The sequence below is a fragment of the Prinia subflava genome, chromosome 7 (assembly GCF_021018805.1).
Source record: "Prinia subflava isolate CZ2003 ecotype Zambia chromosome 7, Cam_Psub_1.2, whole genome shotgun sequence".
Taxonomy (NCBI): Eukaryota; Metazoa; Chordata; class Aves; order Passeriformes; family Cisticolidae; genus Prinia; species Prinia subflava.
Window position 1 is genome coordinate 8,710,220 of NC_086253.1, and position 13,052 is coordinate 8,723,271.

Here is a 13,052-nt window from a genome sequence, read left to right on the forward strand (position 1 = left end):
CACTACAAAGGAATATTACCCAGCTATCTCACACAGATATATTTCAGTTTTGGTATGTTAATCTGGAGCTGAATCTCACTTGCTGTGTTTGATGCAGGACTCAGACATGTTGAAATAATTGTTATTTCCAAGCCTAACATTGTGCTTAGTTTGTTTGGAAAGTACCATTTCTAGGCTGCATGTCAAAATGTAGCTGCTGTGGCCACACCTTTACATGGTTTATTTTTAACCTAGGCAGGATATGTCCTAGGCTCAGATGATCTAGTGGTAAAAGCAGAATGCACCAGCAGTTTTCTGTCCTTTGCAGTCTTTACAGTGTCTTCACATAATTTATGCACATTAGTGACCACAGGGAGAGGAGAGTATCAGCACACCTAACACTGCACACCATGGCCTGGAGTGGAGGAGGCATACAGATGTCATGTGAGCAAGGAGCTGCAGCCCTGTGTGATTGTGCCTTACAAATTACAGCTTCTGTCTCCTCGGTTTTGCTGTGCTTTATTCCTAATGTGAAGAGATGTTTTGCAAGAGGAGAAAGAGGAAATTGCAAAGACTTTCTCAGGCACCAGTCTGTTCACGTCAGAAACAGGGTCGCTCTACTTCTGCAAACACATCAGTTCTGATTGAGGCAAAATTCTCTCCACTTTCCTGGAGGAGAAATTCACTGGAAATGTTTTGTGGCATCAGTGAGTTTTGTGTGAGCAGAAACAGAGGAGAAATCCCTTCTTTTTCTCAGCCATTCAACATGTCACCAGATAATTCTGGCCTGATGCTCTGGAGAAGATTCAGGTATAATGGGGCTGAATAATTATTTAGATATATTATAACTGTCAGGAGGAGATTTCAAATTGCTTTACAAACAGCAAGAAAGTAACTTTCATAACTCTTGGTGATGTTAAGCAAGGTGAAGGAAAATTCATATCATGCTGAAAATATGTGGCTCAATTATTGGCTCAATTTTGAAAAATATAAGGCTTGGAAAAATAAATGAGCTGCCTTATCATTGTACTAAGAGCAGAAATAACCATAATATTAGAAAAATAGAGAAACAAACAAAATAAACACTGACTGTTTACAAATTAGAGATTAGAACAGCTCAAGATCTTCAGATTTTTGGCAGCAAGAATGAGAGCTTGCAGGCAGAGACAATTTTATGCTGCACTGAAGCTTTTTTCACCTTGTTTCACTGGTGGTTGGGTAGCCCCCATGTTTTCTAAAAGTCTTCATATGGACTTGCAGGTTTTCATTTACCTGTATGGTTTGTGACTGCCATTTTTTCTTACCATTATTATCTGTTCTTGATATGCAGATAAATATTATAATAGACCTGATAGAATTCAAAGATCAGATTGATGTAATTCCTCCTATATTCCTACTTCATTCTGCAATGTCTCACAATGCCTGGTCCTGGCATCAGCTCTGTTCTGTAACTCCACAGCATCTCTTGTGCTTGCTAACACTGACCCATCCTATACCATAGCTATTTCTGCCTTATGTGGGGGGTGGATATAATTTATTGTTCAAATAACTTTATTTCTTGTAAATCATCATATTAATTTACAGATAGTAAAATTATCAAGAGGTGAGTCACAGACAATGCCACCCATGTCTCTCCTGTTTTCTTATTCTCTGTTCAAGGTTCACATATTTTCATTAGAACGGATACAGTTTGATGTTTAAACTTCTCTTGAAAATGCTGCATTTTGGACATATTCTTCAATCTACAGTGGGGTATTGGGGTCTGGAGTCCTCTGTATTATGTCTGTCACAGAGTGTTTGCTCTTCAGAGCTAGACTGCAGGGTACCAGACAGCTTCCCCAAGGAGACAGCACTCCTTTGTTCAGTTCTGGCTGTGTTCTTGGCCTATTAGTTGAATTCTTGGCACAGTTGTTGGACAGATGTCCACAGCAGTCACAATCACAAGACTGTTTTGGGTCTTCTGGTTGTTAGGTTTGGTTTCTAAGGAGCTTTCAGCTCCCTTTTCATTGTCTATGCCCTTTTGAGAAATAGCTGTCCTCTCTGCCACCTTTCTGAAGGGTGAGATGATTTTCAAAATAGTTCTGATCTCCCTCATCCTGATAGCATTGCTATGTCACAATAATTCAGTTACATCAAATCCACGGATATTTCTTTTTTAACCATTGGAGAAAAAGTAAAAAACCCCAAAATTCAGAGGTGCTATCTCTGCTGAGTTTTTGTTGTTTGTACTAGCTTCACCTGGGTCTTACAGGGAGTCCCATAAAATCCATGGTGAATGCACAGGCAATGGATTGAGCCTGGTGAAATACGACACAATGACTCAGGTGCAAAGAGCCAAACTACAGCTCACCAGGTGACTACAGAGAAATCAGCTGAGGCATTCCCGTAATGACAAGGAAACAATTTGTATAACATGTTTTAAGAGCAGTGATGATAATGTAAGAATGTTTTTATTGGTCCTAAGGAAGGTCTGTCTAGCCCTTCTAGTACTTATTTTCTCCAAAATCTCCCAAGTGGTGAATGTTCTGGAGGGAGAAGTGTTATATTTTTTTAATTGGTGATGGGTTTTTCTGCTTCAGGTTTTCCTAGGCTCACTTGAAACCTGACTGAACTCCTAACATCCACAGTGTCCTGAAACAAGGAGATTTACAGCCTAATCACCACATTTTGTGGCATTTTCCTGTGCCTTTTTGCAGTATGGTATCTTGCATTAAAGGTTTCCAGGCTGTGAATCTTGATGGATTTATGCTATGGCATGAAGCTCTTCTCAGATTTGTACTTGGTTCCCTTGCTGATAGTCACTAAGTGTTCTGTTTGCAGTTTTACTATTGCTGAGTATTGAACCATCAGCTTTTTGGAACTCTTACATCCCAAGCTCTCATTCCTCAGTGGTAACAACCAGCCCAGGGCCCATCTTATTTGCTGTTAGGAAGATTTTTGGAATTATGGGCTCTGCATTTCAGCTTGCTCTGTTGCTCAGTATTATGAAGTCTCTCCCCACACCCAGCATTTATCTTTACTACCCCAAGTAACTTGATATCAGCACATTTTTTCGTCTCCCTTCTCACAGTAAGTTTTGCATTATAGTACTTTTATTAAATTGTTTATTACTATGTTGAACAGCTTTAATGCCATGCCAGTCCCCAAGGAAGGAAAAGGCCTTTCCTCACAGTGAAAACTCCCTTCAAATCCTGCCTTCTTCTTCCCATCTTTTTGCCATTCTTTTGGACATTTGTTGTCAGCTCCTTGAAAAGTGACATCACCGAAGGTGTTTTAGAAAGCTGAACAGGCCATATGTGCTGGATCTCCCTTTTCACATGGCCAGTGACTCCTTCAGGGAGCTCCAGCAGATTTACTTGTGAGGGACAAGTCTTCCAAGAACTACGCTGATTTCTTCATAATGTGTTTTTGCCTCTCCTAACTGTTTTACTACACTCTATTAATTCACTCTGGTCCATGCCTGTAGAACCCTAACTTTTGGAACAGTTAAAGAAAAATCACAATCACATTTATTGCTCTTCTCAGAAAAACTGTTGCTTTTAAGCCAAAGGTTTTCCACCACAGTTTGACTATATAACCTTAGAGCTCCTGGGAGAATACAGTCTTGTTCAGATGGAAGGGTCTTGCATGGGAACTTCCCTAACTCTCTTAGAGAAGTAAGATATTTATTCAGCTTTTCTGTAATGCTTTCCTATGATCTTATCTTCTCTGAGGCTAACTTCAAACTTTAATCACATATTGACTCTACTGATTCCCTGGTTTGCTTCCTGCACTTGATGCATTTGGGAAAGGATTTACTATCAATTTTTATATTTCTGGCAAGTTGCTTTTAAACAATGTTCTTGCCTATTTTACTTTGCTTTTAAGCTTTTAAAATTCATTATTATGTATGTATTTGAATATGCATTGGGTTTTAGAGGACGCTGTGATAGATTCCACATCCTTGCAGGATGTAAAATATCTGCTCAGGTTTGCTCAGTTCAAAAGGAGGATTGTAGTGAGGATGCCTGCCAGGAAGACGCTAAAAGCAGTGTTAAAGAGATTTAAAGTCTTCATGTTAACAATTGTTTAAAGGTAACTGTTGGAGCAACAGGACAAACATAGCCCACATACAAAGAAGGACTTGAGAAAGGGCATGAGGATATGATTTAGGTCAAAGGGCAGGATGAGAGTTATTCAGTGTCCTGTTGTTAGGCAGCAAAGCTGGAAACTGCCTGGTTTCCCTAGCAGTACTTGCCACCCACACCAGCAACCTCAGCTCCCTCCACCAGGCAGAGTTCTGCAAGAGCTCCACGCTTCCTCCCACCAGAAGGGTTTTGGTGCTGCTGAGGCCTTCAACCCTGGGATGCTGCTCCTTTTGTTGTGCCCAAAATAAAACCTGTTCCTGAGACGTGTCTGCTTTCACATTCTTCTAATGATGATTTCCTACCTAAATCCTCCTACGTGGTACTGAAACCTGTGGCCACCAAGCTTGCTGGTGTTCCTGCCTTCATGAGCATGTCTGCAGCTGAAGAGCTCTGAAAGACTGTATTGCTATGTTGGATTTTATGTCTTGCCCTTCACTCTTCTTGGTGTGAGGCATCTTAAAAAGGCTCTAGTTATGTGAGTAGTAATTTCCTTCTGGAAACTTCACAGCCCTGTGAGCTATATCGCTTTGACAAGATGAAAATGCTGTTAGTCACCAGCAGCAGGCTGGAATTGTTCTGATGATTTCCGTTACCGTGCAGTTTGCTGCAACAGACTGGAAGGAGTAGGAGGAGATCACAGCACAGAGCACTCAAATCATGAATTGTGTGTTGGAGGTTGAGCAGTGGGTTATTTGGGATTCTCTACCGCTGCTGCTGAGGCTATCCTGTGTTTGCTCAGTTTCAAAAGTGAAAAAAACCAGCACTCTACCTTGAGATGTGTTTCACTGCCACTAAAAATTTGGTGTTTACTGTCATTCTAATTGTATGCTTAGTGTGAAACCAGTTACATTTTGGATTTTAAGGAAATATTCCTTTGGAATTTATGATGGAAACTGATGTTTCTCACTGGGTTTGCCAGAACACAGGTTAGCAGATGAGGTCATGTGGGAAATGTTGATACTTTGTGCTAATGAGGGCTGGCAAGCTAAAGAAAATACATTCTTCTAGTCTCAATAATGGCCTTCTCCTCACTTAATAAATATAATCATAAATATTGAAAATCCCAGCTGTCCACAGTGTGGTTATTTCCTCTGAAAACAAGGTATGTGACAGATTACTTTCTTGGAATTTTTATGAAACCCTGTTTTTCATGTTCTTTCTAGATATTTCATGCAACTGCAAAACACATTAGTCAAATGGACATCCCTGAGTTTCTCATTAGAGATCTCAGTAGTGTAGATGCCAAACCCAAATTATAGCTGCTTCCACTCGAGAGCCAGACAGGAGAGAGTGTTGTTTGCTGCAGAGGGGAGTGATCCAATCTGCCTGCAAATGCAGCACAGCAAAAAAGAAATGGAACAATCTGTGATGCCAGCGACACTAACAACCACAGACAGATCACTTCACCCTTGTCCTGCACATCAGCAACTCTGTAATACTGAAGACAAGGAGGGATGTGCAAGCTGTCAGCCAAATATGTTGGAGAAATATTAGTGAGTTTATTTCCTTAAAGCTTCAGCCGGAAAGCGTGACAGAAATAGGCAAAATGCCTTCACGAAGCCTTGCTTTTTCTGGCATGCTTCCTCCATCCATAATGGATTGTTCTGTCTTTACAGGGCTACAGTTGAGCCCTGGAATTGGTTATGTAACAAATTAATTGCAGCATTTGTCAGCAATAAAAAACAACAACAAAAAAGCCAAGGAGGAGGTTGTATTTTTACCAAAGTTTTGGTAAAAGTCCTATAAACACAACAGAACACTGCTAATGAAAACATTTGCTCTTTTTCACATCGCTTTATTTTTGGAATTTAAATGTTTTTCAAGTTTCTCTGGCAATTCTAGTGAACAAACAAAGAAAAGTATCCTCTTTGTACCTAAGTACATTGTCATTTTAATGCATGCCTGTTGAGGCAAACATCAGAATCCTTTTACCTCTTGGAGCTAGGAGGAAGTACGCACTTTATTGATGAGTCCTGCCCTGTTACTGAGAGGCCCCATCAGGGCCCCTTGATCGTGTCTCTGGAACCAGAATCCTCTGCATTCCCATGGGAGAGCAGCTAAAAGAAAGAGCAGCAAGCAAAATCCAAAGTGAGCACGATTCTGGGGTAAACAACAGAATGAGAAATGCCTGAGCATATTTAAAGGCTTAGGCGTGTTACATATGTGAACAGGTGACCCAGTCCTGAATCCCACACTCAGGACTCCTGTTGGTATCACAGCTTTTCATCTGTCACTTCTGCATTTCTGTAGTTATTTCATTCTCTGATGCTTTTCAAGCAGAGTACAAGTATCTGAAATTTCACACAAATGTTTTTATTCCTTGAAACTGAGCATATTTTTGTGCTTTTTTTGTGGGGAAATTGGCAGAATACCAATATCCAAAACAAAAATCCCCAAGCACCCTATTCCTATTCCCACCCCAGATTTGCACTTTGGATGGTGCCTGATTTGGTTTTCCTCCTTGTGTCACATGACTGAATAATAAACCAGGAAAGAAACTTTCCTGGTGCAGTTGGAGCTCAAAGTGTGTAGTGAGCCATCACAAAGGGGAAATCAGGTATAAGCAGAGATTGTGCAAGAAATAGAAAGACTGATGGCCAGAGGTAAACTGTGTCTAAAGGCCAGGAAATTATTCTTGCCAAGTGTCAGCTAAATTAGACATGGGAAGGCAATTACAACAAATAATACAAAGCTTTGCAAGCACATTAAAAAAAAGAGAACCAGGAAGGAGGAAGCAGAGCCACAAGGCACTGAGGGACAGTGTCTTTCTCAGAATTCTAGGTGAGCTGGGTAATGGACTCACAAATAAGTATTTTCATAAGTCTGTTATATTTGGAGTCTAGTTCAGCTAAAAATCCCATCCTATTTTTCATAATGAGGGTTATGCAAATTCTGTATTCTAGAAGAACTGAGGTGGAAGCAGTATCAGAACTATAGTCCCCTCAATCTGATTTACCATATGCAAATTTGAAGAAAAAAAGATTATGAAGATGTAGAGATAAATGAGATAAAAGAGATTTTTCCCCAGAAGTAAACCATGTCAGACTAACCTGATCATTCTCTTTGAAAAGAGCATTATGATTATATTTACTGATAAAATTAGGTTGGAATGTTTCCTTACAACAGCAGATTATTGTAATTCAAAATAACTGGATGGCTTCAATGACCACCAGGCTTGCCAGAGTTCAAGAAGCATTCAAACAATGCTCTAAAGCACATGGTGTGATTTTGGGGGTATTCCTGTGCAGAACCCAAAGTTGGACTCCATGATTCTTGTCTGGGTCCCTTCCAACTCAGGATATTCTATGACAATTTCAATTTCAAGGGTATGCATTATGTGAACTGGTGAAAGCTTCATATTCAAGTAATGAGTTTATTAGTTTGAGACAACTGAGAAAGGGCAAGCTCATAAAATAACCATGATTTCCTGATGTTATACAAGTGTGATCCTAAAAAGTACTGGGCACAGCTTTTCCAGGAGGAATGAGCAAGCCTCCAAGTCCTCCCAGCTGGATCACTGCATGCAAATTAGGTCACACAGAAAGCTTAGCTTGTACAGAAGCAAAATTCAACCCAGAAGAGAGATGGAGAAGGGCCTGTTACCCTGTAACTTAGTTTGTATCAGGGCTTAGACTTTCAATTTGGGGGTGGGGAATATTTTCCTTGCGGAGGACCAAGTGTGCCTTTGCAACATGTTTGGCAGCTAACATGCTCTGCTGTCCAGTAATAACACACAGAGTAATTTTAATCACGGGCTGTACCCTATAAAATGAAATCACAGGGCATATTCAGCCAACAACGTGAAGGTTCCTCACACCTGCTTCAGCTTAATGCACTAATCTGCCTTCTCTGGAGACTGAAAGTTCTGGGTTTAGTCAGGCAGGAAAATAAATGCTGTAATTTCCACCAACAGTCAGGATGTTCTGACACAGAACTCACACCAAAACTGGGGGAAGAGCTACACTCAAACAGCTTTCCTGGTTGTGGTCTTCATGTGGGACTTGTGTTACCCTGCCTGCCCAGGGCTGTACACAGCTCTCAGTCCTTGTGCAACAGAAACCTGAGGCTGCTGTTGGCTGCAACTGTGAGAAAGCTTAAGAAATTTCATTTTCCTTAGGCCCTGCCAGCACAATGCCTTCTTCATACTCAGGAATGATCTTTCTGTTTACATAGAGACTCCCTCACATCCAAGCACAGGTATTAACAGCACTGTATTTATGCTACAAACCAGTCAAAGGTCATCACCAAACCCCATTTCCAGCTTTAGTCATTCTCTGTTGTACTTTAAACACATGGATTTTAATTTCACAGACCAAGACCCCTCCCTACTGTATTCAGAAGAGAGATTCTCTTTGCTACTTCATACTACAAAGTTCTGTGAATGACAAAGAGAAATACTAATAAATAGCATTGACAGGAAATATTGCATCACCACCTTATTTTCTGACCACAAAACTACTCTGCTACCACCATAAAGGTCAAAACTTTAAAACTAAGTTGAAGTTTAAGCTGTGTAATCACTAAAGAAATATGCTTCTTTTTATTCAAACAAGCCTCAGAATGATACACAGATCAATGTTTTAGTAATACTGCCTTATTGGGTGCTCTCTTTTCAGTTACACTCTTGTTACAAAAGTAAATGGAGTTAAAACTGATCAGTTTGTACCTCTCAGAATAGTAATTATTTAATAGTAATAATTTTTACAAAATAGTAATAATTTTTACAAGACAAACCCCACATTTTTAGTTGCTGAACATTTTAAAATAGGTTTTTCATATTTTGTCTTATTTTTCTTCTGCATACTTTTCAATATAAATTTGATTTTTCATACTTATGCTCATATCACAGAATAAGCTGAGTTAGAAGGGACCCACAAAATCATCGAGTCCAGCTCCTGGCCCTGCACAAGATCATCTCCAAAGGTCACACCATGTGTCCAAGAGCTTTGTCCAAATGCTTCTTGAAGTCTGCCAGCTTGGGGCTGTGACCACTGAGGAGCCTGTTCCATTGCCCAACCACCCTCTGGGTGAAGAGTCTTTTTTTAATATCTAATGTAAACCTCCCCTGACACTAAATGGTTTTACTTTCTATGACTGAAACCCACATAAAATTAAAAAACCAACCCCCAAACCCTTCTTTTTTTACCTACAACACCTTCCTGCTTCCCTTCCTCCCCCCCACCCCAACATCTGGGAAGTAATAAGAGGCAAATGGAAAAAACAAACACAAGACAAATAAAATTCAAAATCTTGAATGAAACAGAAGTACATCTTAAATTACCATTTAACATGTGAGAATGAAGCACGCTTCATCTTACTACATTTTAAATGTCACCTTTTAGAGAACTTAGAAATACCTTTCCAACCGAGTGACATCTTTTGGCAGTACAGGTGTGCTGCAGAGTATCTATCTGGCACGGGGTCTGTCTAGCGTGGATGTGGAGAAAATGTGGATAAAATGAGAGCTGAGAGCAGAGGCAAGGCGGGGCTCTGTGTGTGGCCAGCCCGGAGCCAGCACGGCTGGTGCGGCCCTCGGCTCTTTCGGGCCGGGCTATGTCTGCAACACTCCTGGAGCACGAAGCGGGCACGGAGGCATGGAGAGCCCGCCGGGGCCCACGGAGCCCGGCCCGGCCGGCCCTCAGGGCACCAGGGCTGGGGCAGGGCCTCCACGGGCTTCCATGGACACAGGACACCTCTGGGGCAGGGCCTCCACGGGCTTCCATGGACACAGGATACCTGGGGCAGAGCCTCCACGGGCTTCCATGGACACAGGATACCTGGGGCAGAGCCTCCACGAGCTTCCATGGACTTCCATGGACACAGGATACCTGGGGTCCCCATGGACACAGGGCACCTGGGGCAGAGCCTCCGTGAGCTTCCCCACGGACACAGGACACTCACAAAGAAACGTCACCGTTTGTAGCTATGCTACAGACTCCTTTCTCCCTGCCCCTGGTGCCCTCCAGGCAGGCACGTGTGTCAGACCCTGCTGCCAGTGAGGTAAAGCCCGCTCCCCTGCAGGTCACGTCCTCTGGGCTGCAGCTTCTGCAGGCGGCGGAGTCACGGTCCCCGAGGTGTTTAAGGGAAGACCACGCGGCACTCGGTGCCATGGCCTGGCTGACGCGGCGGTGCTCGGTGAGAGGTTTGCCTGGACGATCCGGGTCCAGTGATGCTGTTCCCAGTGCAGACAGACCCGAGCAGCGTTCGGCACACGCAGCCCTGGCAGAACCGAGCCTTCGCTGGGCTGGGGCCAGCCCGCAGAGCCCGGCTGCCCCTCCGGCCCGGCGCTCCCGCCCGCCGGCAGCTCCCAGCGGCGGCTCCCAGGGGCGGCGCCGGCGGGGCGGGAGCGGGAGGCGGGAGTGGAGCTGGGCCGGCCCCGGCAGGTGAAGGAAGGGGCGGGCGCGCCGACCGCGGCGGGGATGAGCGGGCGGCGCGGCGGTGGCGGCTGCCCGCGGAGCTGAGCCGAGCCGGGCTGTGGCGGAGGTGAGCGCCCTGTGCCGGCGGTGACAAGCCCCTGTCCCGGGGCGGGGGCTCGGGGCGGGAAGGGCTTCCCCGTGCCCGCGTCTCCCGACCCTCTTCCCGCCGCGGCGCTGCGGGAAACTCCTCGGGTGAGTCACGGGAGCCTCGGGAAGCGCCGGGCCGGCCCCGCGGAGCCCCAGCGCCGGGCGGGGAGAGCCGGCCCCCGGAGCGGCAGCCCGGGTTCCCCGGGGAAGGTGCGGTTCCCGCGGTTCCGGGGAACAGCGGGAGGACGCCTCGTGTCTTGTGCTCCATGGGTTGACGCCTTCGGTTCGGCGCCGCTTTGCTCACCTGCAGGTGGGAGGGGGGATGGAGTAAAATCATCGGTGTGAGCCCGCCTGTGGGGAAAGGAAAGGCTGTCCTGGGGGCAGAAAGGGGTGTAGTTGCTTTCCCTTGGAAAGGGAAGAATGGGAGAGCTGTGTTGCCCACTTGTGTTGAGCTGTGGCTGTGGTGTTGAGTTGGGAGCATCAGGAGTCATTTCCCGGCGTTTCCAGTGATAACACGTATATGTTAAAGAATGAGGCAAGACTTTTTAGAGTTGAAACATAGCAGCGGAACATAGAGTACAAATTCATTGTGCGGCGTTTTCTTTGGTGTTACTCTCTACTTTAACCTTGGATGCTCCCTCTTTACTTGGGTCATATGTGTCCCTTCAGTCTAGGTGTGAAGTTGGTGTCCATCTGCAGGTGTAGGCTCTGTGCGAGCTCTGTGCTGTGCCTCTGGGAGCAGCAGAGAGCGAGGACACCTGGCATGTGCTTATTTAATTAGTCAGCTTTTGTCTCCAAGTGACCAGTGCTAATTGGATACTGCTATCCCAAATGGATTGAGATAGTGGAGAAATGTTTCCCCTCCTACAGGGAAGGCCTGTCTGCTAAGACCATTTTCTGGAGTCTTGATGCTGACAAAATACAGGTCAGTAGTGGGACTGAACCAGGCTCGTGCTGTGTAAATTCCTCCTTACAGGTGCAGTAGCTCCTGAGTGCATCACAGTCTCCTGCTGATGCATGCATTTGTTCTGGCTGTTCATTGAAGTTTCCTCTTGGAAATTAGTTGCATTAAACTGATGTGTTTCTTACTACAAGAAGCAACTTCCCAGTTTTTCTCTGCTCTAAGGGTTAGTGTGTCACAGTTTATGAAATAAATTTAGATTTGAATAATTATGGATATCTTCTGTTTATTTTTGATTGTAACTCTGCAGGAAATGTAGAGCTGAAGCATCTGCAGTTTATTTCCTTCATGCACCTCTTTCACCCTTTAGACAAAAGCAGAATTAACTTACTATTTTTCTTTTAGGCGTAACACGTTCCTTTCCCTTCCTGTTGCAGTAGTTTAGACCCATCTTGCTGATTAATAGATACCCCTTGCCAATATTCCATTACTGAGGAGTCAGTACTGGGTCACCTTAGTGATGGGCTAAATACTGCTTCCTGTTTGTAGTTTTTTTGCTTTAAAATCTCTCAGCTTTCCATAAGCTCTTCCACAAAGCATGACAACTTCATGCTAAAAGGTCCAGAAAATAAAGAGTTTTTTAGAAAAAGTTATAACAGAGGGAGATGCAGAGATGACAGTTCTGGAAAGGATTTGAAGTTATCAGATCAGTAAGAATGAACACACCAAGATAAATTCCTGCAGAAACCTGGGGCAGGGCTGTCTGAGCGAGAAATTCCTGTGTTTGAGGCAAATCTGACCAGCTGACTGTGAATCTGTAAACTCCTACAGGTGGATGAACCCCTTGTACTTCGAAGACCAGATTTCCAATCCAATATTGTTGCTAAAAAATTTAGCTTGCCTACAAAAAAAAATACAAAATAGGGGGCATGAAAAGTCTCCTTCTGCAATTTCTTAAGTGGATGTGAAGCAGTTTCCTTTGACAGAAAACCAAACATGGGAGCCACATTGGTAACGAGTGCTAAGTGGAAATGGAAATGCCTTAAGAAGTGTTAACTTGTTCTTTACAGGACCGAAACAAAACAGGGATGACCAAAAGGCACATACTTCTTTGTCATTTTACCTGCAGGAAAAGTGCCTCTGACACTCAAACCTGGTGGTTGCAGTGTTGCTCTTTGCCCCAGAGCCCTTGGGTCGCTGGTGCATTTATTGCTCTGCGTTACAGGGTTGCAGGAATAGAGAGGTGTGTGTTTTAAACTGGCAACATTGACTTTGTGTCGGTGCATCTTCCAGTCTGTTTGGCATGGCATATTAGACAATGGGTAGCTAAAGCTTTTATCAGGCTATCCAACAGTTTCATAAATTGTTTGGAATGTGCAGCCCTGCAAGCATTTTGTCCATTAATTGTTTCTGGCTGAAGCCCTGATCTTAAAAGTACTTGCAGATGTAAGTAACTCTACTATTTGTAAACTTTTAGTTTGTATTACTGAAGGATCAGGATCTTGGCTTGTTTGCTACTTCTACTGGACCTTGCAGGAAAGT

General features: G+C 43.8%; 1 protein-coding gene across 5 annotated transcripts in view; it reads left to right on the forward strand.

The window, feature by feature from the left end:
• The first annotated feature begins 9,924 nt into the window (after positions 1 to 9,924).
• SH3BP2 (SH3 domain binding protein 2) overlaps positions 9,925 to 13,052 on the forward strand; it is a 37,527-nt gene continuing 34,399 nt past the window's right edge. Inside the window, exon 1 of one of the 5 annotated variants that reach the window (XM_063401503.1) lies at positions 9,925 to 10,589. In XM_063401503.1, coding sequence (XP_063257573.1) covers positions 10,276 to 10,589 — 314 coding nt within the window. In that variant the 5' untranslated portion in view covers positions 9,925 to 10,275. Of the gene's footprint in view, positions 10,715 to 13,052 lie in introns of all 5 variants that reach the window. The other 4 variants (XM_063401502.1, XM_063401505.1, XM_063401507.1 and 1 more) reach the window with 4 other exon arrangements.